At 39.0% G+C, this 25,531-nt stretch overlaps 1 protein-coding gene across 5 annotated transcripts in view; it reads left to right on the top strand.

Moving 5' to 3' along the window:
* Positions 1-25,531, top strand: part of crebbpa (CREB binding protein a) — a 45,037-nt gene that overhangs the window by 1,978 nt on the left and 17,528 nt on the right. For all 5 annotated transcript variants that reach the window (XM_057325108.1, XM_057325111.1, XM_057325109.1 and 2 more), the window contains 4 exons: positions 10,353-10,978; positions 22,038-22,208; positions 22,319-22,562; positions 24,838-24,951. In XM_057325108.1, coding sequence (XP_057181091.1) covers positions 10,353-10,978; positions 22,038-22,208; positions 22,319-22,562; positions 24,838-24,951 — 1,155 coding nt within the window. The remainder of the gene's footprint in view (positions 1-10,352; positions 10,979-22,037; positions 22,209-22,318; positions 22,563-24,837; positions 24,952-25,531) is intronic.

Below are 25,531 nucleotides of genomic sequence, written 5' to 3'. Positions count from 1 at the left end.
CAATTATTTGTCATACCCGAAATGTGACTTTGCATTTAACCCATCTAGAGAGTAGTGAACACACGCACAGCAAGTGGTGAACACACGTACACCCGGAGCAGTGGGCAGCTATCACTGCAGCGCCCGGGGAGCAAGTAGGGGTCAGGTGCCTTGCTCAAGGGCACCTCAGTCGTTACCTGCCGGCCCTGGGAATCAAACCGGCAACCTTCTGGTCACGAGTCTGACTCTCTAACCATTAGACCACGACTTTGTCTTTATTTCCTGTACAAATGTCTGAAAACTAAAAAAACGTGCCAATGGTAAATAAGTTGAAACTTATTTTTAAGTTTATTTTTCTTACCCCATTGGACGATTTTTACTTGTTATAAGCATAAGCAAGAGGTGGAATGTATTGATGATAGCATGTTTTGAAATACGTCGTCAAATAAGTTTAACAGCGGCAGGTTAGAATGTATTTATAGTGTAGTAAATATGCTGAAATGAATGAAAAACTAGAAACAAATAACAACATATGACACACATCAAATCTGTATAATGTTTACAGCAAGTCCTAGTATAATAATACTTAATGTAGTCATGTGTTTTTGACTACCTTTGTATGTTTTTTTATGAGCTGTCCCAAAGGGTTAGTTCACCAAAGAATGAAGATTCTTGAAAATTCAGTAATTACACACCTTCGTTCCATAACCGTAAGACCTTCTTCATTTTTGGAACACAAGGTAAGAATGCTTTCACAGGCTCGTGGAGCTGACACAGGAGCCGGCGTTCACAACGCGTGTATGTGGAGCTGATGGAGTAGTTGGCATATATGATGAATGCGTTTGGAGTGGACACAGGAGCTGGCGTTCTACGTCAGCACCACATGCATGCTCACAAGCCGTTATTCTTGTTTTATTGTGCACAAAAAGTATTCTCATCCCTTCGTAAAATGAAGGTTGAACCACTGTAGTCACATGGACTATTTTAATTATATATTTATTAACTTTATGCGCTTTGAGTGTATGTTGAGTTGCGTTGCTGTCCGTGGGGGTCAGAAAGCTCTCGGACTTCATGAAAACTTAATTTGTGTTTTGAAGATTAACAGAGGTCTTACGGTCGAGAAATTCATGAGAGAATTATCATTCTTTGGTGAACTATCGCTTTAATATCAGGGCCCGTATGTATAAAGCCACTCAGAGTAAAATTTCACTCTTAAGTGTGTCAAAATTCTAAGAATGATGTAATTTTACTCTTATTCTTACACTTAAGAATAAGAGTGATTCATAAAGGTTCATAAGTGTTAAGACTAGGTCTCAGCTCCTAAATGATTTAAGAGAGCTGAAGAGGTCGCCTAACCTATTGAGAGTAACAAGATGGCAGTACAGAGGCAGATAGCATGGACCTTACATCAAAGAAACAATGTGTTGGAATGATATGATGACAGGGAGTACATGAAATAATATAATAATATGAAAAATGTTAAATACTTTTTTTAAGGATTTGCAGCTTTGGTGTTTTCTTTATATACTATAATAGGGTCTCATTCAGCAGCTTACTTCTTACTAAGAATTTTTTGACACTTAAGTCAAGGTTTAAGACAACTCTTAAGAGCATTTTTGAGAAGTTTTATACATATGGGCCAGATCTTAAAGAGGGTTAAATACTTTTTTTACGTTCACTGGTGTTTGGAGGAATCTGCTAAAAGAGCAACCTAAATACTCCCAGTAAACCAAACAACAGATTGTAAGTGTATGAATGACACCTGTGTGAGGTGAATGACATTTACACCGCCAGTTAGACAAGGCAAACCCTCTAGATCCACCTTTAGATTTTTACACTTAAGTTGGTTAAGAGTGTTTGGGTACTGCATGCAGCATACTTCTCGAATGCTTGCAATCTGTCTGCCAGAAATGTAACCAGCAGTGATATGTACACGTTTTGAGAAAGCATGCAGAGACTATAGTACTCAATGGGGCAGTTTTCCGGACAGGGATTAGTTTAAAATAGGACTAGGCCTTGGTTAAATTAGGATATAGAAGTCGTTTTTAAAAACATACTTTACAAAAAAACATCACTGGTGGGCATCTTGAGACAAAACAATCACACGGATATATTTTAAGATATGTCAGTGCAAGTTGTTTTCGATTAAGACACCTCTAACGTTTAAGTTAGTCTGGGATGAGGCTTAAAGGTGTCATGAATTAAGACATCAGTTTTAACCCGAGCTTTTGTTATTTAAGAGGGAATCGTATTCAAGCGAACATCATGTAAGTGTCAGAACTGAAAACGCCCTTGTTACTGAGATTACAACTGTTATTGACATCAGGCCCAGCGAACGCCATGTCCTGGAATGCACCTATCTATGACATAGGTTGATCACCACCTCCACAGAAGAATATCAACGACTAGTTCTCTAGCCCCGCCCACTGGCAGTTCTGAAGTAACAAGTTGCGCGAGCAAGCAATAAACATGCCATTAAATATATGCAAAATTTTGTGCAGTGCCTGGTTGTGGAAGAGCAGTCGCTAGCATAACCTTCCTTCTGAATCCGACATTAGTAATGCGTGGTTGAAGTTTATTTTTAAAGACGTTCCAGCTCACGTGGGTAAAACATGGAGCGTTTGTTCACTTCATTTCACCGCGGATTCCTTTGTGAACAAGGCCCATGTCGACGCTGGATTTGCGGAGAGACTCTAATTAAAAAGCAGTACTGTGCCGTCAATATTGGATCCGACAGGAATGGCGCAACAGTCTTATGTGAGTAAAACATATTTGTACTATGCGTCACTATTGCTTTGTTAGAGATCACTTGATATGCCCTGATAGCCCTATTCGCACGTGATTAGTATTACATGGGGACCATTTGTAATAATTGCAGAGGTTGTCTGTGATCTTAATCCCATGCGAATCGGCCATGTCTGTAATTTGTGAAGTACAAATTACCTACCATATTTTGACGAACACCGGGGTCCTGCGATAATATTAGTCCCGTGCAAATCGGCATCTCTGTGATTGACCCGCGATCAAAATGCTGACAGGTACGGTCATATCATTAAACACCATACAACTATAGGCTATACAAACTATACGCAAAGCCTTGCCATCATATCCGGGAAATAAGTCTGTAAATTTGAGTTAAATCACAGGCTTCATTTATCCCGTGCGAATGAGCCACATGAAATACAGATGTGGGGAGGTCATTTCTAAATCACACGAGGTCCCCAGATAATACTAATCCTGTGCGAATAGGGATGTGTTATCTAACGTTACGTGTCTAACCAAATTCACAGAAGGCTCCAACTAAGTTTACTACGCAAACTGCTATCCAATCATAGCAGTGGGCGTTTACTTCCACGTCTTCATTGCGGCACGCCCATTAAAACCGAGCGTTTGTCGAGCCGGCCACAAAACCCGGGTAGAAAATAGCCTATTACTTATTGATTTTGATGTTTTTGAATGTAAAAACCACGTGAACGTCATAAGTAGACCTCATACAACAGTATAAAACAATAAACAAGGCCAATTCATGACACCTTTAAGCCCCGTCTGGGAAACTGCCCCAATATGACTGATAAATTAGATCAAAGTGTTGGTTTAGCAAAAGTTAGCTGCTGTATAGATGAACACTGTCCTGATCAAAACAATGCTACAAGTTTCCAGCGACAAGCCGTTTGTCTGTCTGGGTGATGAGACTATATCAGCATATCAGAATATATCTAATGTTTAATTACAGTTATGTGGAGCAGAATAATGACCAATAATGCAACCTAAGTGCAACACTGCAGAAATGGAAACGATTTATAAAATGGCTTGTCACTCGTGGTTAGGACATAGGACGATGGGTAAGGAAGGTTAAGTCAATGAGGTTGACTATTAGGCCTATCAGTTTTTTTTTGGAGCGATGTTTAAAAGAGAATACATTTCAAGATACAACCAACTGTAGAGCTCATTATGCTGACATTTCAGAACTCACTGAGAAGACTTTTAGTAATGTTCTGTTTTGTTATGCATATAAATATACTTGGGTGATTCTCACAAAATCGTGGTTTCCAAGATGTCAAACACGATTTTTTTACCTCTCTAGTTGTTCCAAACCTGTGTAAATGTCTTTGTTTGGTGGAACACAGAGAAAGATATTTGGATGAATGCTTGTAACCAAACAGTTCTTGGACTTCATTGACTACCATAGTAGGAAAAATGACAATGGTAGTCAAAAGTGCCTCAGAACTGTTTGCTGTCCTACATTCTTTACAATATCTTCTTTTGTGTTCAAAGTAATTTTCCCTAGTATGGTAGTCAATGGGGTCCAAGAACTGTTTGGTTATAATCATTCTTCCAAATATCTTTCTCTGTGTAACAAAGACATTTATACAGATTTGGAACAGCTCGAAGGTGAGTAAATGATTACAGAATTTTTATTTTGGGGTGAACTCTCTTTAACGAAGTATATTTTTGTAGGAAATTAAAAACGTTTTAATGTGGAAAACCACCTGTATCGGTAATGACAATCTATGGCCCAATTTCACAGATGAGGCTTATTTTAAGCCAGAACTATACCTTAGTAAGTCACTTTTATAAAAATGCTTTAGAAAGAAACATTACTTTATACTGCATCTTTAGACAAAACAATGGCACTGACATATTTTAAGATATGCTAGGGCAAGTTATATTCAGTTAAGACATTTCAAACTTTCGTTTAAAGGAGAAGTTCACTTTAGAATAAAAATCTTATGATTATTCACTCACCCTCATGTCATCCGTCAAACGTTTGTGTTATCTTGCCTCCCATCATGGAATAAAAGTAATTCATATATAATACTTCTTTCTGAGTGCGAATCACTGTGTATAAGGAACTGCTGTGAGCTGTCAGTGTAAATCTTTAATAAATCTTTATTTTATATTATTCAGTACACCAGGAATTGTACAAGTTGATTTTTGAGAATAAAATAAATCAAGTAAAATAAAGACAACTGTTCCTTTTTAACGTCTTACTGTTCCTGTCACATAATCGTAGAATAATGAAAAAAAAAAACTTAATGTGCCTAGCCATCAGAACCGAACCGAAAACCGTGGGAAAAAACCGAGGTATGTATTAAACCGTGGATTAACTGTATTGTTGCATCCCTACTAAACGCACAGATTAGCCAAGAAAATATCACTTTGCTAGTCTGGCTCTATATTATAGGCATGAGAGGGACTCTTCCTGAGGGACTAGGAGGGTGTGTGTGTTTATGTCTTTTAAATTAAAGCCATTTAAAACCCATCACCCTTTCAAACGGGCACGCGTGTGTAACCGAAGCCAAGCGCCTGCGGCAGTAACACGAGGGCAGAAGTCAAGGCTGGAGGTGTTCCGCTAGATTAATTCTGACATGTCAGGCAGACCGCCCTATTGTGTGGGGTGATTCACTGCTGTTTTGGTTTTGAAATCACAGACCTCCTGAATTAATTCTGTAATAATAGCAAATCATAGGCCAGTCATGCCAAATTAAATCAACCGTCTTGAAAAGCAACCGAACCTGCTGGGAAGTGCCTTGCTGGGAAGTTAACCTTCAGGTTTCTTTAGCATTTATTCTGATACTGTACTTCTACATCCCAGCTGTTGCATATTCTGGAGAGCGGTAATATATGCCAAATATGAAATTAATCTTAACTACTAGAACTTTCTGTTCATGCAGATCTACGACCGCCCTCGCTATCTGAATAAAATCCTGGCGCGGCGCACCTGTCCAAGCTCAGATGGCCTGCTATCCTTTAGACGCGGGGAACGACAGCTGTGGTCTGCTGCTGAATGGAGAAGCTATTTATAGCGAGAACGAAAGAAAGTACGATCCGACTTTCCATTGGGACTCTGGACTCCAAGGCGAATCCAAATCAAAACAGGGCTTTGCATTTTGGCCCGGCACCAAGCGTTCAGGAGGCGGGAGCATGGGCTTCGGCACTCGACAGCTGAATGCGCAAGCGAGCATGTGCTGGCTCCGTGGCGTGGGTCTTTAAAGAGCGAGACACGCTTTAAAAGAAGGAAAAGGGGATGCTTTCTATTCTTGCCTCTCTCATGTTTTAGCACCTGCTTTGTCTGGCGGTGTGCGGCTGTGTTTACTCTTGTACAAGGGGCGACCTCAGTACTACCCGTGCTGAATCTCAAACAGGGCTGGGATAGACTGCACAACGCTGTCCTGGGAAACTCTGCTCACTTGTTGCCAAAACATGGCTGCTAGAACTGCACAATATGTAGAAATTATTTAAATATCAAAATGGTTTGCATTAGGGATGTGCTCTACGACTAATTTGACAGTCGTTTAAATGAAAGTTTTGTAATCGTGTAGTCGACTAGTCTAAAACTACGAATGGCCCAGAAGGCGGTCCAAAAACTTTGCGTAGGGCCTATGTAATAGATTTTAAAGACTAAAGAATGTAGGCTATTAATCAAACTGTTCATATCCAATATTTAATGTAGCTAAAACGAGCATATGTGTTCCACTTTCCTTACGTTATGATCATTAATATTTCTGCATTTGCTGATGAGCCAACCCTGACTGGATCGTTTTAGCGACTGCAAGAAGTGACACGTGGAGCATTTGTTTGTCTGTGCCTGGGCTTAAAATATTTAGCGTATACAAAATCCATTTTATTTTCTCCTTTAAGTCTGTTTTTTTTCTGACTCTAATTTGATTACTATAATTTAATTGAACTTTTATATTAAATTTGAGTAAAAATGTGTTTATTACACTGAAGTCATGAAACTGTAAATATTTAACAACAATTAATTAAAGCTTAAAAACAAATGTTTCATTATTTGTTTATTTAAATGATGTTGATTGAAAAAATATTGCTTTTTTAAATTATGTCGCAATTTAAGTAACCTACAAGTTATAATTAGGGTAGGCCTATAGCATATCAGCAAGATAGCCTACATTATGTCATGTTTTTATTATTTATAAAGAAGAGCAACGTGTGTAAACAAAAAATTGAATCGAAAGCAATGAACAAAAAGTAGAGAACACGTTTGATCTCGCGCAGAGCAAATGAAAAAGCCGCTAATAAAGCAGACTGCCCACATTAGCTAATTTAAAGAACATACATAGGCTAAACACTCGAGTCCGCATGTGATTATGATGTTAATATTATTTTACATGTTCTTGTTGAGGAAATGCAAGTGTTATGCTCGGATGAAATTTGGCTCAATGTTTGTGAACAATAACTCCGTCTGAGGAATCTGCGCAAACTCTGCATGGGCACACAGATAACACTGCTGAGCGATCATGTTTATTCAAGTGCTTTTTTTGTGATAAACATTATAATCAAAGAAATTTCAAAGTTCTGTGAATCTAGAAGCTGAGACATTCTCATCTCAGTTTTATTGAGTGTGCTCAAGATGCATTCAACGCATTTACAGCTCATTCTGCCATCAAATAATGTCAATCTGTCTTTCATGCATTTTAAATATGAACATATTGATAATTATTATTAAGTAATTGTTAACATAACTGTATGTAGCTTTAGATCATTATCTATGCTTTCGTTTTATGCCTGCATTCCGCGCTTCCGTCCACATTTTCCGCATCGCGCCAAAAAGAACATGATACAATATGGTTACGCATGGCTCCAGTGAAATTATTATTATGCCACTTTTATATGACATAGTTTGCGCAGCCCCACAACTCGTATTTCAAGTGGTCATTTCTGAGCGTGCTGCAATTGACACAATGGAAACGCATGCTAGATCTGACCTAAAATTAAAAAAAAATTGTTGTTGATACACTTTTAAAGACCACTAATAATTCTTTTATCAAACATATTGTTTTAGTAAGTGATTTAAATGAAACATTAAAATGGAAGTAATTTTAATTATAACATTTTGTGTAATTTTTTCGTGTAATCGACTGATGTTTTCAATGTCGACTAGTAGAAGCTTACCGTTTAAACGACTAGTCGATTAGTCTCGCACATCCCTAGTTTGCATTAAGTAAATTATTTTCATACTTTAAAAAGGTATGCACAAAGTTTTAGGCCGATGCAGATAGTACATAGATGGCATGTGTTCTGAAATGTGGAAGATGGTCAACGATTGGAAATATTGCGTAGCATGTATGTTGGTTATACATTTTTCAATTTTTATATGTATTGTAATATACTTATGGTTGATTTTGCATATCGTATATCATGTTATATAGTAAGTATCGTAAATGGATTTTTCTTCAGTGTTACGTTGTTAAACATGCCACAAAGCTGCAGTATTAACGTCCCATTAAGAAAATGAACTATGGTTTTATAGGCTTTATGTTAAAACATAAATGGTAAATGGTAAACCAGATAAATGGTCTCATCACAACCGTTTCAGGTCTTGTTACTAAAAGAGACTTTTTACTCAAAATGCTTTTAAAAAGATACCAATGATGATCTTAATTTCTATAATATATTCAGACTGGTATAAGTTTATTTTTTGTGTAAATGACATTTGTACATTAAAATGTAACAAAGCGACTAAAATGAAAATAACTAGTTAGGTTAGCTGGTTACCTCAAAAATCAATAGATATCGCTGTTAGTTCATAATGCTGTTAACACTTTCTGAGATAAGCGGATGTATCAAGACCTGTTTTCCAGTTTGGTCATGTAGATTGCTCTCTAATCTGCTGCACTGTCTTCAGTATCGTCTTCCTGGTCAGGGAGCTGTCAATCCAAATCTCACTAACCAATGAGAGTAAAGTGGCCATAAGTCCCGCCCACACGTGAGATTTGTGCCAGAAAGGCGAGCGAAAAATTGAGAAGCGTAAACGAAAACTCGGAAAGCGCAAATGATAAATCTAGCACCGAATTCAAAACTATTATTTGCAAAAACGAAACTTAGAAAATTGTTAAGAAAATAGCAGTTTATTTGAAAATCATGTCACATTCTTGCAATTGAATTTATTGTTTTCATTATCAAAGTGTTTTTTTTCTTTCTCATTGTATATTTTTGTTCGTTTTTTAAAAGTTTGTGTTCATTTTTATTAGACAAAAGGAATCCCATAAGTTACTCTCAAAGGAAATCGGATGGTCTACATTGGTTTCACTGTTACACTGAGGTGGTACAATATATTTGTTTAAAAAAACTCAGTTTAAACCTAGTAGTTTCTTTTCTCATCGGAAGTATTTCAGGATATCATTATCAAATCAGTTAATTTTCCACACTTCCCGCCACGTTGGTGACATTAACACTTCTTAACACACTAACAGCTGCCGCTAGTCTCTCACTGTCACGGAGGTGATTGAGAATTTCTCTCTCCTCTCCAGCTGTTCCAGCACATCTTGCACTCTTCAGTTTGTTTATGCGTGTATAAAAACTGTCAAGCGTCTCCCAGAACCACATTCATTAGCAGGTTTTTATAGATGAGCTGGATTCATTAAGGCTGTTAGCAGACTCGGTTGCAGATCAAGCCTCATGCAGACATATTGATTCAGCTGATGAAGAGACACAAATCTCTCTCGCTGTTTCTCAAGCTGCTGTTCTGCTTAAGACAACAGAGCTGCTATAACAATATTTTGTTGTCGGGACAAAAGGCGTGAAAGGCATGAAAAGACTCCTAACCTGAATTTAACGCAAACCCTTAAAGGGATAGTTCACCCCAAAATTAAAATTCTGTCTTCGTTTACTCACCCTCAGGTTGTTGCAAACCTGTTTAAATGTATGTGTTCTGTTAAACACAAAGAAAGATATTTGTAAGAATATTAGCAATTTTCAGTTCTGTTGACATCATCCACTACCATAGTAGGGAAAAATATATTGTAAGTGATATATTTTGAAGAATTTAGCTAAACAAACAGTTCTGGGGCACCTTTGACTACCATTTAACTTTTCCTACAATGGCAGTCAATGATGTCACAGAATTGAAACATTCTTGCAACTATCTTTCTCTGTGTTCATCAGAACAAAGTAATTTAAACAGGTATGAAATGACATGAGGGTGAACTATCACGTTAATGTAATGTGTGACTTTTGGTTACACATTATGGTATAGCATTCTCGTTCATTTTTTTCTCAAATATGTTGATATCTTAGTATTTAGCCATTTAAAGGGATAGGGTTGTTATTTATATGATTTGATATTTTGAGAAATAGTTTTGTAGTTCATACAATGGCAGTCAGTTGGGTCCAGTGTTGTTTGGTTACCAACATTCTTCAAAATATCTTCTTGTGTTCTGCAAAAGAGAAAGTAAGTCATACAGGTTTGGAATGACATGTGGGTGAATAAATGATAAAAGAATGTTCCCTTTAAGTCAGAGATACGACAACACAATGTGTAGAACATCTCAATAGCCTATCAGTTGCCAGTCGACTTAATTGTTGCTCTTTCAGCCATCAAAACACTTTAACAAGTATTTTTCTGTCTTCAGAGTTGGGCTCACTTTCCTGGGATGACCTGGAGAATGATCTTCCAGATGAGCTGATTCCCAATGGAAGCGACCTGGGGCTCATGTCCATGCCGTCTAACGGTGGTTCAGCAGGTGGTCACGGCCCCATGGTACAAGACGCTGCCGCCAAGCATAAGCAGCTCTCGGAGCTCCTACGGCCGGGAAGCAGCAGCAACCTCATCGCCAGTCCGCAGCCCGGAGGCATGGCGGCTCAGCTAGGCGGGCTGGGAAAGAGTTCTCTAGGTCAGGGCTCTCCTTCCCATCCCTCTCAAACACCGAAACAAGGGACACAGGGGGGTAATGCTGGATCAGCTGGCATGGGACTCGGCACAGGATTTAACCAAGCTATGCTGAACAGCGGCCAGCCTCACGGCATGTTGGGACAGAACGCGGGCACTCAGCAGGGTCAGGCGATGAATGGAACTCTTGGGTCCGTAGGCCGGGGTCGCGGTGCGGCGGGGACGCAGTACCAGAGTGCTGCTATGCAAGTGGCACCTTCAGTAGGGGCAACGGGGAGGGGAGCAGCGGGCAGCGTCCTGGCAGAGACTCTCACGCAAGGGGCACAGCAGATGGGCATCAACGCTCAGCAGGCTGGCAACATCAACAAGGTGAGATGGGTGGTTTTATTTACTATTGTACATTTATGGTACGATTGTAGCTTAGGCAGTGTGAGACGGAGGCTCACATTACTTAACCTTACTTTGCTGCCTCATTGTTTGATAGCATGACTCATTCCGGCACTTGTGTTTTTTATTAGGCTCAAATACTTGCGTTATGAGAACCGTACGTGCCAGACTGCTCTTAAACTCTGCCATTTTGTTTAAAGGCTTGCGATAATGCCAGCCACAGCATTGCACTTGGGGAGGCAAATGAAAAGCTATCGATCAAAAGTGCCACGTTACATACACATATCTCATTTTGGCATTATGCAAATGTAATGATGTCCCGGTACAGTGCTTGTTTTTCTGAACTGTCATGGACTAATTGTGTCCGAAAGCAGCGCTTCGGTTTCATAGCCAGGTGTGATTGTTTTTGTTACATAGTTTTGCCCACGTTTTAAATTTTAAATGTATATTTATGATAGATTGATGTTGCTGTCTATGAATTTTACATACAGTAAATCCTCCCCATTCCCCTGCAGGCTTATATTTATATTGCACTTGACATTTGGTGAATGAGCATGCTTTCGTCGTTCTGATGCGACTGTTTTAAAGAGAACAGAAAGAAAAGCACTGTCTCTCCGACCAAAATGGTGTCCATTGCCATGTTGAGTTTGTGTCGTTTGGGGCGCTGTGACACATGGCCCTAAAGTTGAGGAGGGAGTAATTTGCAGTTGTTTTTAGTAGCCAATAGGGATACTTTTTTTTTTTTAATCCACGACCAATAAACTGCGCTTATTTATCGATTTTTTTTTTTTTTTAATCGATTTATTTTCCTGCTGCTGACCAACTTTATGGAGATGCAGATTTCATTTTCCAACAGGACTTGGCACCTGCACACAGTGCCAAAGCTACCAGTACCTGGTTTAAGGACCATGGTATCCCTGTTCTTAATTGGCCAGCAAACTCGCCTGACCTTAACCCCATAGAAAATCTATGGGGTATTGTGAAGAGGAAGATGCGATATGCCAGACCCAACAATGCAGAAGAGCTGAAGGCCACTATCAGAGCAACCTGGCCTCTCATAACACCTGAGCAGTGCCACAGACTGATCGACTCCATGCCACGCCGCATTGCTGCAGTAATTCAGGCAAAAGGAGCCCCAACTAAGTATTGAGTGCTGTACATGCTCATACTTTTCATGTTCATGCTTTTCAGTTGGCCAAGATTTCTAAACATCCTTTCTTTGTATTGGTCTTAAGTAATATTCTAATTTTCTGAGATACTGAATTTGGGATTTTCATTAGTTGTCAGTTATAATCATCAAATTAAAAGAAATAAACATTTGAAATATATCAGTCTGTGTGTAATGAATGAATATAATATACACGTTTCACTTTTTGAATGGAATTAGTGAAATAAATCAACTTTTGATGATATTCTAATTATATGACCAGCACCTGTATACTGTCAATTATAGTTTGTGGATAGAAAATGGGAATAGGCAGGTTTCAAGATCGGTGCATCTCTAGATAACACACGTGACACACCTGAATTGATAACTGCCCAGCGCGCGCTGTATAAAGATGCATCTCTGCGCAGCTCGTGCCAGATGCACCTCGCTTTAAAATGCCGCAGGGTGATGTCATCGTCCATTGCGATGTTTCACTGTAGCCATCGTCCGATGCCAATATGGTATACATCACCCAACCCTAAAACCAAAACATTTGCCAGTTGCAAGCCAAGCAGAGCTGATTGTAACTGTAGTTTGATGATGGCATTTATTTGTGATGTAGCCTGTGCCGCAGAGTCTGTGGTTTCACAGAATACCACCAGGAAGCAATTCAAGCCTCTCAGTGTCATGCAGATGTATGAACGCTCTCACCACAGAAAAGACTGGAGTGGCTCTCAGAGATACAGCTGGCTTTCTTTGTCTGCCTCTGTATGGCTTAACCAGCCCTCGGCACACAAGAGGGCACACATGTACATTCTCTTTGAGCTGAGGAAGAAGCACGTAACTTCCAATATGTTTTAGATCTAGATCTAATTTTATAAAGTACAATGCTGATAATCTTAACTTTATCACCCATGGCTAGAACTGATCCGATACTCGGGATCGGGGTCGATACAGACCTTTTTTGATGGATCGGGTATCGGACTGACGGGTTGGATCCAGATCGATCCTGTGCGTTACCCTCAGATGTTACTCTTGAGCTTAAAAAAGCTCAACTATCATGAAACCATCGTAAAAGCCGTCATGCACTATAGTCCGATTAGTAAATTATGAAATATGAAATATTAATTTGAAACATTTTATTACCTCATTTGTAACAAATGCAAACCTTGCGAGAGGAAAACCTGTGAGGTAGTATATATACAGGTGCTGGTCATATAATTAGAATATCATCAAAATGTTGATTTATTTCACTAATTCCATTCAAAAAGTGAAACTTGTATATTATATTCATTCATTACACACAGACTGATATATTTCAAATGTTTATTTCTTTTAATTTGATTATTATAACTGACAACTAATGAAAATCCCAAATTCAGTATCTCAGAAAATTAGAATATTGTGAAAAGGTTCAATATACTCCCTTTTCACAATGACGTCACTTAACTTCCGCCTTTTTGCAAAGCAGTGTATCATAACATCTGTCTTGCAACAAACAAGAAGAAGAAGAAGAAGAAGAAGAACTTCCGTTTTGCCGTCGCGCTGGAATTTAACAACAGTGAGAAAAAAAAACTGACAGAACACGTATTCAAGTACTTCTCCTAGCACCTTCGCTAACACAAAAAGAAAACAAAACACTTACCTTCATAATCAAACAGGTACTGTTCAATGAAGAATTTGTATCCTTTCTCTAGCTTTGATCTTGTCTTAGCGAAAATTTGTCTGCAAGACGTTGTATATCATCTAGACGTATTTGTGGCAGATGTGCAAGCCACTTGGTAAACTCCATTCTGAGGCGCTAGCGGAAGTAACTTCTTCTTCTTGAGTTTTACTGGCGGTTGGCAAATCAGCTTATAGGTGCATTACCGCCACCTTATGAACTGGAGTGCTAGCGGAAGTAATGATACACTGCTTTGCGGCAGAACGGAAGATGCGTGATGTCATGTGAAAAGGCCGTATTGAAGACACCTGGTGCCACACTCTAATCAGCTAATTAACTCAAAACACCTGCAAAGGCCTTTAAATGGTCTCTCAGTCTAGTTCTGTAGGCTACACAATCATGGGGAAGACTGCTGACTTGACAGTTGTCCAAAAGACGACCATTGACACCTTGCACAAGGAGGGCAAGACACAAAAGGTCATTGCAAAAGAGGCTGGCTGTTCACAGAGCTCTGTGTCCAAGCACATTAATAGAGAGGCGAAGAGAAGGAAAAGATGTGGTAGAAAAAAGTGTACAAGCAATAGGGATAACCGCACCCTGGAGAGGATTGTGAAACAAAACCCATTCAAAAATGTGGGGGAGATTCACAAAGAGTGGACTGCAGCTGGAGTCAGTGCTTCAAGAACCACTATGCACAGACGTATGCAAGACATGGGTTTCAGCTGTCACATTCCTTGTGTCAAGCCACTCTTGAACAACAGACAGCGTCAGAAGCGTATCGCCTGGGCTAAAGACAAAAAGGACTGGATTGCTGCTGAGTGGTCCAAAGTTATGTTCTCTGATGAAAGTCAATTTTGCATTTTCTTTGGACATCAGGGTCCCAGAGTCTGGAGGAAGAGAGGAGAGGCACAGAATCCACGTTGCTTGAGGTCCAGTGTAAAGTTTCCACAGTCAGTGATGGTTTGGGGTGCCATGTCATCTGCTGGTGTTGGTCCACTGTGTTTTCTGAGGTCCAAGGTCAACGCAGCCGTATACCAGGAAGCTTTAGAGCACTTCATGCTTTCTGCTGCTGACCAACTTTTCTGACCAAGATTTCATTTTCCAACAGGACTTGGCACCTGCACACAGTGCCAAAGCTACCAGTACCTGGTTTAAGGACCATGGTATCCCTGTTCTTAATTGGCCAGCAAACTCGCCTGACCTTAACCCCATAGAAAATCTATGGGGTATTGTGAAGAGGAAGATGCGATATGCCAGACCCAACAATGCAGAAGAGCTGAAGGCCACTATCAGAGCAACCTGGGCTCTCATAACACCTGAGCAGTGCCACAGACTGATCCACTCCATGCCACGCCGCATTGCTGCAGTAATTCAGGCAAAAGGAGCCCCAACTAAGTATTGAGTGCTGTACATGCTCATACTTTTCATGTTCATACTTTTCAGTTGGCCAAGATTTCTAAAAATCCTTTCTTTGTATTGGTCTTAAGTAATATTCTAATTTTCTGAGATACTGAATTTGGGATTTTCATTAGTTGTCAGTTATAATCATCAAATTAAAAGAAATAAACATTTGAAATATATCAGTCTGTGTGTAATGAATGAATATAATATACAAGTTTCACTTTTTGAATGGAATTAGTGAAATAAAACTTTTTGATGATATTCTAATTATATGACCAGCACCTGTATATATATATATATATATATATATATACTATATATATATTGTATATACTGTATATATATATAGGTCCAGGTAAATGATTTATTATATTAAATGAACCTACCTAAAGCTAAAAAAAATTGTGCCTCTAACACATGCTTTTTCATACCGCATAAAAGGGAACTGAATGCTTCCTTCATCAAACGCCTCCATACTCTAACAACCGCAGAAAACTACATTTAAAGATGAAAAGACATAACATATTTACGTACATATTTACAGCTGGTCTATTCGCACTGGATTAGTATTACCTGAGGTAGTTATTCCAGACCTTTTTACAGAAGGTAAAAGTCGCCGTAATCTTTTGTAATTCGTAAATCGTAATTATTACTGAGATGGCACATTCGGACGGGACGAAGCTCCGGTAATAATTACTTTACCCCACCTTCCCATATAAAACTAATCCCGTCCGATGTCTGTCTTTTGTCATTTGATAGCTTTATGTAAGGAACAAACCAATATAGCGTAATTAAGAAACTCTGACCTCTGCTGGTTATGTATCTGTCCATTCAGTATGCATGTGTATTAGGGATGTGTGCGAATGTTCGAATATTCGATGAGCAATTATTACTCTAAAATTAAAAATGCTATTCGTATTTCATGAGAATAAAAAACTGCATCACCACAGGGTTGAGTTACCGCTACAGAAGACGTATTATAGTTGTATCGTCTAGGGATGGGCGATATGGCCCTAAAACTCTATCACGATAATTCCTGGTATTTGTTGCGATAATGATAAAAATGACGATATATCCATAACACCATCCACCGCTGTTTTTTGCGTCAAGTGATAGTAGCTGCATGTAGTCTAGACCCTCAGAAAAACAAATATTATCAAAAAGTAAAACAACCCAAATCAAACAGCTCCTAAAATATACCTACAGTATTTTTGTAAATATAAAATATAATAGTGAGATTCGACTTCAAAAGGTTGTAGTAAAGAAAAGTTAAATGAACTAAAGCTCAATAAACACATCATGTCATACCTAAAACTGTATATATTCTATTGTTGGGTGGAAACGATCAATCGCATCACGCTGTCAATCACTCTCTTGAACTGTGTGAACCTTCTCTTCTCACAGCAACATACACTGAATCTGTCTATGACTCGCGCTACAGAAAGAGAACAGAAAAATGCGGATAAAAGAAATCTAATTAAATAATCCATGCTTTTATACGCTCATAAACGTATTTAAAATAACGTAATACAAACTCGCATTTTGTTTTGTATGTAAACAGGCAGCAGTGCTATGCGCGCTGTGTCGCTATGAAAGCACATGTGGGCGCGAGCTGCGACGGGACGCTCCGTTCATCCTGTATATAACAGGCAAGAAATCATATTAAACAATTTGCGCATGCGCGCATAACATCTAACGAATGTTTAAATAAATACTTTTAGCCAAACTAAATGTTGTGGTGTAACGTATTATGACTATCAACGAATACTTAACAAACGAATTAAATAAAACGAAAGTGAAACTAAACATTAACTCGGATGCATCTACAGTGCCAACCTAAACGAGATTTAGAGCTCGTCTTTTAGTGCAAACTCTTTCTCAGCTTCACGTCCGCCCTCCGCTATACCCGTTTTCGCTTCACATATGAGCTGTGAATGGGTCTCACAAAGAAATACGTCATCAACTAGAATTTATCGTTTATATCAAGGGAAGACTAATTCCTATCGTGTGGGGAATTTCTACCGGTATATCGCAAACGATATAATATCGCCCATCCCTAGTATCATCTTATTTAACGCTTCTTCACTTCTCTGTAATGATTTTGTAATATATAGAAAGTATAAAAAATAATGTGTTCCTAAATCTTAGACACACCGGTGGCCTGCCCGGATCGCATGTTATGCTCGGCTCACATCACCATATTAAAATGTTTAATTACACGGCTCGTTGGAATGCTTGATTCTGATTGGCCAGTCGCGACATTTGCTGGTTCGTTATTCCCAGATAACAACCTCTCAAAACGAATAACCCGGTAACCCGGATGCAGCAAATCATTTTGACAGGTTTTTGTGACAATTTAAATATGTCTTTTAATAACATATATGACATTATATTTACAAACAAAACCAAATGGCCTGTTCGTGACGTTTGAACGTCGTTTCTTGCCTTAAAACCGAAAGTAAACGGCTTTTCCTCGTGGGTGGGTCTGCATTCGGTAAAATTGAGCTAATAAAATATTAAAGTTAAGTTCACATTCATGTCCAGTTTTTTTCTCATGTGGAAAGTAGCCGTGTAATAAGTGGGATAAGGTACAACAGTGTTTCCCATAGGATTGTGACAGACTTGGGGCGCTGGTGACGTCACGAACTAATTAGCATATTTGTGATGTCATCACGTCGTGTTAGCACGTTTTTTGACAAGAAAAAGTTGAAAAAAGTAAAAAAAACGCTCGCAGCATTTGGTTACAGATAGCAGCCGAACGCCATGACGCACATAGGCAGCCCAGAGAAACATAGGCAGCGTAACAGACGTCTATTTGAATTATAAACAGAGAGCGTCTTTGCAATAACTAATCACATATTTAAAAACTACAATACTAATTTCTCGATAGAAATGCAATCAGAAGTTGTTGAAAATGAAAATGAAACATTTATACAAAACTATCCTCCAAAGGGCGATTCGGCCGACCATTTTATTTTTTCTAGCTTGAGCCTTCTTGACCAATCACATTCCTTGCATGTTGTTATGGAAACGACAGGTCTCTGTCATTGGTTAGCTGTGAAAAAGGAGCTTGACGTAGGGTGTTTTTTTTTCCGGAAAAGTTGAACTTTTTTCAACCTCAAAAAGTTGCAGAAAAAGCGCTCCGGACGGTTTACTCCATAGGATTATAATGTAAAACAGCTTCAAAAAAGTCAAGTCTGAACATGGCTGTATTTTACAACGGGATGCCACCAGCAGTCACTTTAACCGCTGCTAAAATCCTGATTTATAAAGGCAACATCATCGGACAAAATCTCAATACAGTACATCTACATTAAAGAGCGGCTATATGCTTTTTGCCCTTTCTCGACAATGCGTTGCTGTTTTACGAACGCTTCTTTGATTTTAAATGCAAGTGACAGTTAAATACGAGAGGCCGAGGACTCGCGCACACAAATGGAGCTCATCGGAAGAGAGAGTGCATGCGAACACGGAAGATGAGGATGCGGCCACGCTCCACTCACACCAAACAAGTCAGGAAGGAGAGAAGACGCGTAAGCGCAGTTTATCCACTAATTATTCGATCACAGATACTGTCATTAGGATGGATAAAAAAAATGTGACACCAAATATACTTGGGCGGCCATAAATATACTGTAACTATCGCAATAATTTTTTTTCCGATAGTGTATCGATAGTGATACCTCTACTATCGATAAGTTTTTTTAAATCTTGTCATATACATCCGGCCAAAAGTAAGTGCAAGCGAGCATGGCGAAAAATATAAGAACGCTTGGAGCTCTCAGAGCTGATGTGCGGGTGTGCTTTGGTTTTCAAAATAAGTAATGGAGTAATGAGTTATGTAAAATATTGTTGTTTGTAAGCTTCGCAAGTCATGACACAAGTCTATGGAATGATTTTATGGAATGATGTCACTTCCCGATACAAACACGCCCCGTTGAATAAGCCCACCCCCGCCGTTGATTGACAGGTTTCTGTACAAGTCAGAGGAAACGTAAATGCAAAGGGATTTGCGATTTTATTTGAGTTTTGGCAGGCTTAAAACGCGATGCCAGAGGAAGTGAAATAGCATATGGGGAATTGCCATTTCGATTTAAATATGGCAGGGTCGTAACTCGTATGACAGAGTAATTCATTTGCAAATAGACTTTGCTTTTCCTTTTCAAATTTGGCAGACATTGTACGTTCGCGTAAATGCAAATGCAAACGGTTTGCATTTGCTTTTTGAATTATGTCACAATTTTGACACGAACAAATAGAAAACGAATTTGCAAATGCAGTTTGCAATACCTTTTTAATTTAGTCTGCAAAATCATTCCATACAAGTCACTTGGCTACTGCAGTGCATTAGACAAAGAGTTACAGAAAAGTACTACATGCTGGTAAGTGTTAAGAAGTGGATGCATGAAGCGCATCATTTTGTGCCCAGGATGCGGCGCATGAGCGCTTTTGTGCCACTCTGACTTTTATACGGTGATAGTTTTGTGCAATAAACAGAGATAGATTGTAAATTTTTGGTAATTTATGAGACTGATTTTACTTGGGAAAAAATTACCTCACTACACTGTAAAGCATACTGTATATCATACTCCGGTATTTCATAAACATTTTTTTTTGCCTTTTTATACAGTACAACATTTAAAAGTACTGTATTTTTTAAGTTAAAAATACTTAAGGGTTAAAATGTTATAAAACAACATTTATTTACAAAATGTAGTTGAGTAAAAAGTATGATATACTTTATAATGTAGTGAAGGATTTTTTTCAAAGTAAAAACAATCTGATAATGTACATATATCTGTGAGGAAATCCCAGGGAGCACTACAGATCTGAGAGGAAGGAGAATCCCAGCCGTTTGGAGAGAGAGAGAGAGAGATGTGCATTTGGATGAGTAAGCACAGAGAGGTGTGCGGGTGTGTATGAATGAATGGACAGAGGAGAAGGGCGAGCGAGGGGTGAGGGAGGAGGAGGGGTGGCTGGTGTGTGTGTGGCTCTCGGCCGGCCTCTTTTATCTTGTCTGCTGGAGCGATGTCAACAGAGGAGAGTGGACGGCTGGCATGCTGCTGGAGTTCAGCGAGGACGGGAGGGGGGTGTCTGTCTGACAGAGGGAATCTTGGCGGGAGGGAAAAGACTCTGCTCGTGTCAGACCAGAACAAACCATTCATTCGAGAAGATATACATGATGCAGATAAAGATGCGAGATGATGGTTTTCCTGGAGTGGATCTTGTGTTTTGGCACTTCATGCAACATAAAATAGTTACTATATTTTAATTTTCATGTGCTCTATTATTAGGAATATGGACCGTTATGGATGTGACAGTTCTGAAAATGGCATTTACTTCAATGGAAAATCATGCTTTAAAAATGCTTTAAAACTCTAAGACTTCTTATGGGTATTTAAACCAGATATTGACATCTGAGCTGTCAGTATAGTGAAAACATTTGGTGAACTTTATTTTTCCATGGTAAGGTTGACATTTGCAGTGAATTGCTCAGACACTTGGATATATAATTTTAGATCTGTTCTGCATGTAGAGGATGTAGATATAACCAAGTTTTTGCAGCACTTGGCACAGCTGAATCTTTTGCAGGGATATCTGCATGAGACATCAAAGCTACGTGTTTATGACGCGTCATTGTAAGATTCAAGGAAGGAGGACAAGTTTCTCAGAGTAACTTTACAGGCTTGTTACTGGCTCAAGGCAAATCTTCAAAGAGCAAAGATAGACAGGCAGACAGGAAGAGAATTGAATTATTTACTGAATTTATGGTGTAATAGGAGAAATACTTTTGATTGATGGATTTTTTTTATTTTGCGCATTGTGAATATCTTTCTACAGTTGGCAACATTTATTAATAAACAGTTTCTAAAAACCACTATTGGCCAATTTCAATGTCTATATTTGTCACTTGCTCAGTTAGGCTTTTGGCCTAACCGTTTTAATGTTTTAAATTAAAGTTAAATGCATTACATTAAGGTAAACTAGCTAGTTTATTGTTGGATCATCACATTTTTATTGGACATGAATTGGGTCCATTTAACATTCAACAGGCAACCTGATAGGAGAGGTGCAGAATATAACAAATACTAACAAATATAACCAAATACATTAATGCATCTTTATAAATGTTATGTTATTAGCTTCTTAGAAGGATAAAGGAAAATATTATTATAGATTTTATCATTTCACCCGTCACAGAATGTCAAAAAAGTAATATATTTAAAAAAATATTTTTAATATTTTTGTCAGTCAAATATGATTGGTTGTTTATATATACCCGCTGGAAAAATACCTATTTCTAGGTATGTGTTTAGGTAAAATGATAAAAAAATTCATTCTGTGAACTACTAACAATATTCTCCCAATTTCAAATAAAAATATTGTTTCTATCTGCATTCATTTGCAAAAAAAAAGAGAATAGGAGAAACCGGTCAGAACAACAAAACAGATGCTCTGTATTTCTAATATGTACTTCAAATACTGCAAAGAAAACAAGTTCATATTCACTTTTGGGAACTTTTGTACATGTTTTTAGGAAAAGTTCCAAAATTCTTTTTCTCATGTGATAACCTGGATTTTTAGCAGTTTTCATGCGTCTTGTCATGCTGTCAGTCTTTCACATTACTGTTGGATGACTTGGTCACTCCCGAGGTTTGATTTTGTTGTAATTTAACAGACACTGGACTAAAATGACCACAATACATCTAGAAATTAAATGAAAATGAATGATTTTTTTTGGTGACTGAATATTGATCTGTTTCAGAACGATGTTTTTTCTGTATTTGCTTTCCGCTTTTCATTGATGTCCTGCATCTCTTGTTTTCCAGATGGGCATGGCAGGTGGTAATAGTCAGTTCGGTCAGTATCAGGGCGGAGGGCAACAAATAGGTACGGCTGGCGTAAATGCTCAGCTACAGAATAAAGGCACCCTGCCCAACAGTTTGCCACCTTTCCCAACTGACCTCAAAGGAGCAGCAGTCACCAGCGTGCCAAACATGGTGAGTTTTCTCATAGTGTCCCATTGCACTTTAGTTCTCCATCTCCTGAATTGGCCTAAACTACAAGACTGTTATTCTGTAACGCCAACGTTCCTTCTCTCACCCCGTAGCCCCAGCAGCAGCAGGTGCCAGTTGGAATGGTAGCAGGTCAGGGCGTGTCCGCAGGCCCCACGGCCGACCCGGAGAAGCGCAAGCTGATCCAGCAGCAGCTGGTTCTGCTGCTCCACGCCCACAAGTGCCAGCGGCGCGAGCAGGCAAACGGCGAGGTGAGAGCTTGCTCGCTGCCCCACTGCAGGACCATGAAGAACGTTCTCAACCACATGACACACTGCCAGGCCGGCAAATCCTGCCAAGGTGAGTCCAAACCAAGTGCCTATCGCCAAAATTAATCCTAGCGCTGATGGCTAACTTTTGCGTGTCGATTCGACACACGCACACAGGGAATTTCCATAGCGAAGGCCGCACAGTCTTTAATATAACAGCCCATTTATAGAGAAAATCTTGGCCTTTTTGGTATAACGCAATATTAAAGAGTTGGCAAAGGGGAGAAGACGGCTTGCAGCAGCCTGATTCAACCCGGCTGCTTTGCTCTTAGAGTTATAGTTGTTGTTGGACCCGAAGCAAAGGGCTTCATTTCAACTCAAACACAAGCACGGTGCCAAGCGTGACTTCCTTCAGTGCCAGCTCATTTCCTGACATTTCCTGTCCACGGTGACACCCCTATCTTTCATTCTCACACTCCTGGGGAAAGCAATGAAACCCAGACATCTATGAAGTCTAGAAATCATTCTTAAAGATCATCAAGAGTTGGAGAGAGCATCTTGGAAACAGTGTTTGATGCTGCATGACTCTTAAAGGCTCTGAGGAAGCCTTGGCAGAACTTGCTGTCTTGAATTGGATAATTTGGATAGTTTATTTTTTACTCCGTGACCAGAACAGGTACGATGTGACTAAGCAGTTTAATGCAGATGCTTTGAGTTCACGCTCCCATTCTGACATGCATGAACAGGCTACTACTGTTTTATTTACATCATCTGGATGATACCGCTGTGTTTCAGACACCATCCTGGTCACTTTGCTTAGACTATTTTTATTTAGTATTTCATTTTTATTCTTCCCATTTCTGCTCAGCAACTCCATAATCCAATGTAGTCATGTTGCTTGTATCTTACAGTCTTGCTTGTATCTTTTTTTTGCGTGTTTGACCTCTGTTGAATGAAATAAACCCCAAAAAATCCCCATGTCGAAGGCGGAGCCCTAGAACACGCCACTCTATAACGTAATAGCTCTAGACCAACAGTAGATCAAAGTTGTTCACCGGGCAAACTGAAGTTTTCTGTAAAGCATTGGTTTGGTGCAGCGAACTATTGCGTTTCGGCTTTATGGTCAGATTTTGTTTAAATTTACGTCATACCACTTTGTTCTTCAATTTCGCCCCAAACTAAACTATTGTCGCCTTTTGCTTATATAGTATTTGCATAGATTCTTTTCATTTCACTAATGGTTGTATATGCATATAACTGTATAATATAAGCGACGCACCGATTGCAATTTTCTTGGCCGATTCCGGTTTCCGATTTTATTGTAAATGAAACCTGCCAACTCCGATTATTGCCATTTATTATGAATTTTGCCGATTCCGATTTTCTATCCACAAACTATAATTGACAGTATATATAAAACCATATTTACTTTCCTTCAATGCACATTTTTTCTTAATAACAAATGTTATTTTCATGTTATTGAACATTACAATTTCCCCAAATTTCCCTGAATGCAGTTTTCTAAGCTTCATTAAATTACAGGATCTTGTTCGTTTTCGCATCCGTAGCAAGCATTTCAGAGACATCGTACAAACGAGAGCCAAATACGAAAAAACGCATACGTAAATTTCAGACTGTATGTGCAAAGACCTTAAAGATTTATATGGATCATCACATTTCTTGTGTTAGTAAAGAACTGAATCAGATAATCACATATATAGATTGATTTATTAGTTTTTTATATTTTGTATTTTAAAAACAAGCAGAAGATCTTGAATGTCATTTTACCTAAGTGAAATGACCATAGTTTTAACGTAAGACAAGCAATCAGGTTGAATGGAATTTACGTACACAGAGTGAACGACTTCAACATGAGTTTAGTGTGAAAAGCATGAGATCATGTGAAAAAACGGCTGATTCCGGTCTCTGACCAGTCAATCGGTGTACCTCTATATACTATGAATCAAATATTCAATCGAGTGTCGCACACATCGCGCCGCATCCAGTGGGGACAGAATTTCTGTTTATAATAGGTTCTTTTGTCGTGTTGCATCATGCTGTTCGCGTGCAGTCTAGACAGGGTGTTCAGCATTCTGAGCTTTCAGTGTAGACAACTTGGTCTCTTTCAGTTTTGCTGGTAGACATGCTTCTTTGAGCTTTGATCTGGATTTTGTCAATTTGATTAAAAAATTTTGTGCATGACATTTTGAAGTTCAAAACTTGCACCAAAAGAAAGTGTGTTGAAGTGAAGTTGGATTACGTGCACATTTGTGTAAATGTACTTTCCTTGATTATACTTAAGTTAACACTTCTTTTCTGTTCTGGTACCAGTTGTAGATTAACAGGGTTTCTTCTTTTCTCTACAGTGGCTCACTGTGCTTCATCGAGGCAGATCATCTCTCACTGGAAGAACTGCACGAGGCATGACTGTCCCGTCTGCCTCCCGCTGAAGAACGCCAGTGACAAGCGCAACCAGCAACGTGAGTCTTTGTCCTCCATTAGACCCTCACTCATTTGGTCTGATAAGGGCTATTAATGCATCAAAACACTATTGTGAGTGTTGGTTTGCTTGAAAAAGGACAATATAGTTGGTTGCTTGTTTTAGGAGTAACGCAGTTACGTAAAGTAATGTTTAAAGGGGTCATATGACACGGCTAAAACGAATATTATCGTTCGTTTTAGATGTAATGCAATGTGTATACACGATTTAAGGTTCAAAAACGCTGTATTTTCCACATAAAGTGCATGTTTGTGTCTCCTCTTTGCCCCGCCTCTCTGAAACGCGCAGATTTTTTACAAAGCTCATCGCTCTGAAAAGCGAGGTGTGCTATGATTGGCCAGTTAACCAGTGCGTAGTGATTGGTCGAATACTGCAAGCGTGTGACGGAAATGTGACGCCTCTTACCATATTCGGAACATCAAGTTCCTGAGCAATTGTTCTGATAGGTACGCCCACCTTACTTGTGTGTACATTTGGACGTTCTTAGTCAAATCATAGTGATGTAGATTTCTGGGGGTGTGGTTACACGACGTGTTTCAGGCAGGTCTGGGTGAGCATTC

This window comes from Triplophysa rosa, linkage group LG25 (genome assembly GCF_024868665.1).
Source record: "Triplophysa rosa linkage group LG25, Trosa_1v2, whole genome shotgun sequence".
Taxonomy (NCBI): Eukaryota; Metazoa; Chordata; class Actinopteri; order Cypriniformes; family Nemacheilidae; genus Triplophysa; species Triplophysa rosa.
Note: the sequence above shows the minus strand (reverse complement) of the source record. Positions and strands in the feature narration are given on the sequence as shown.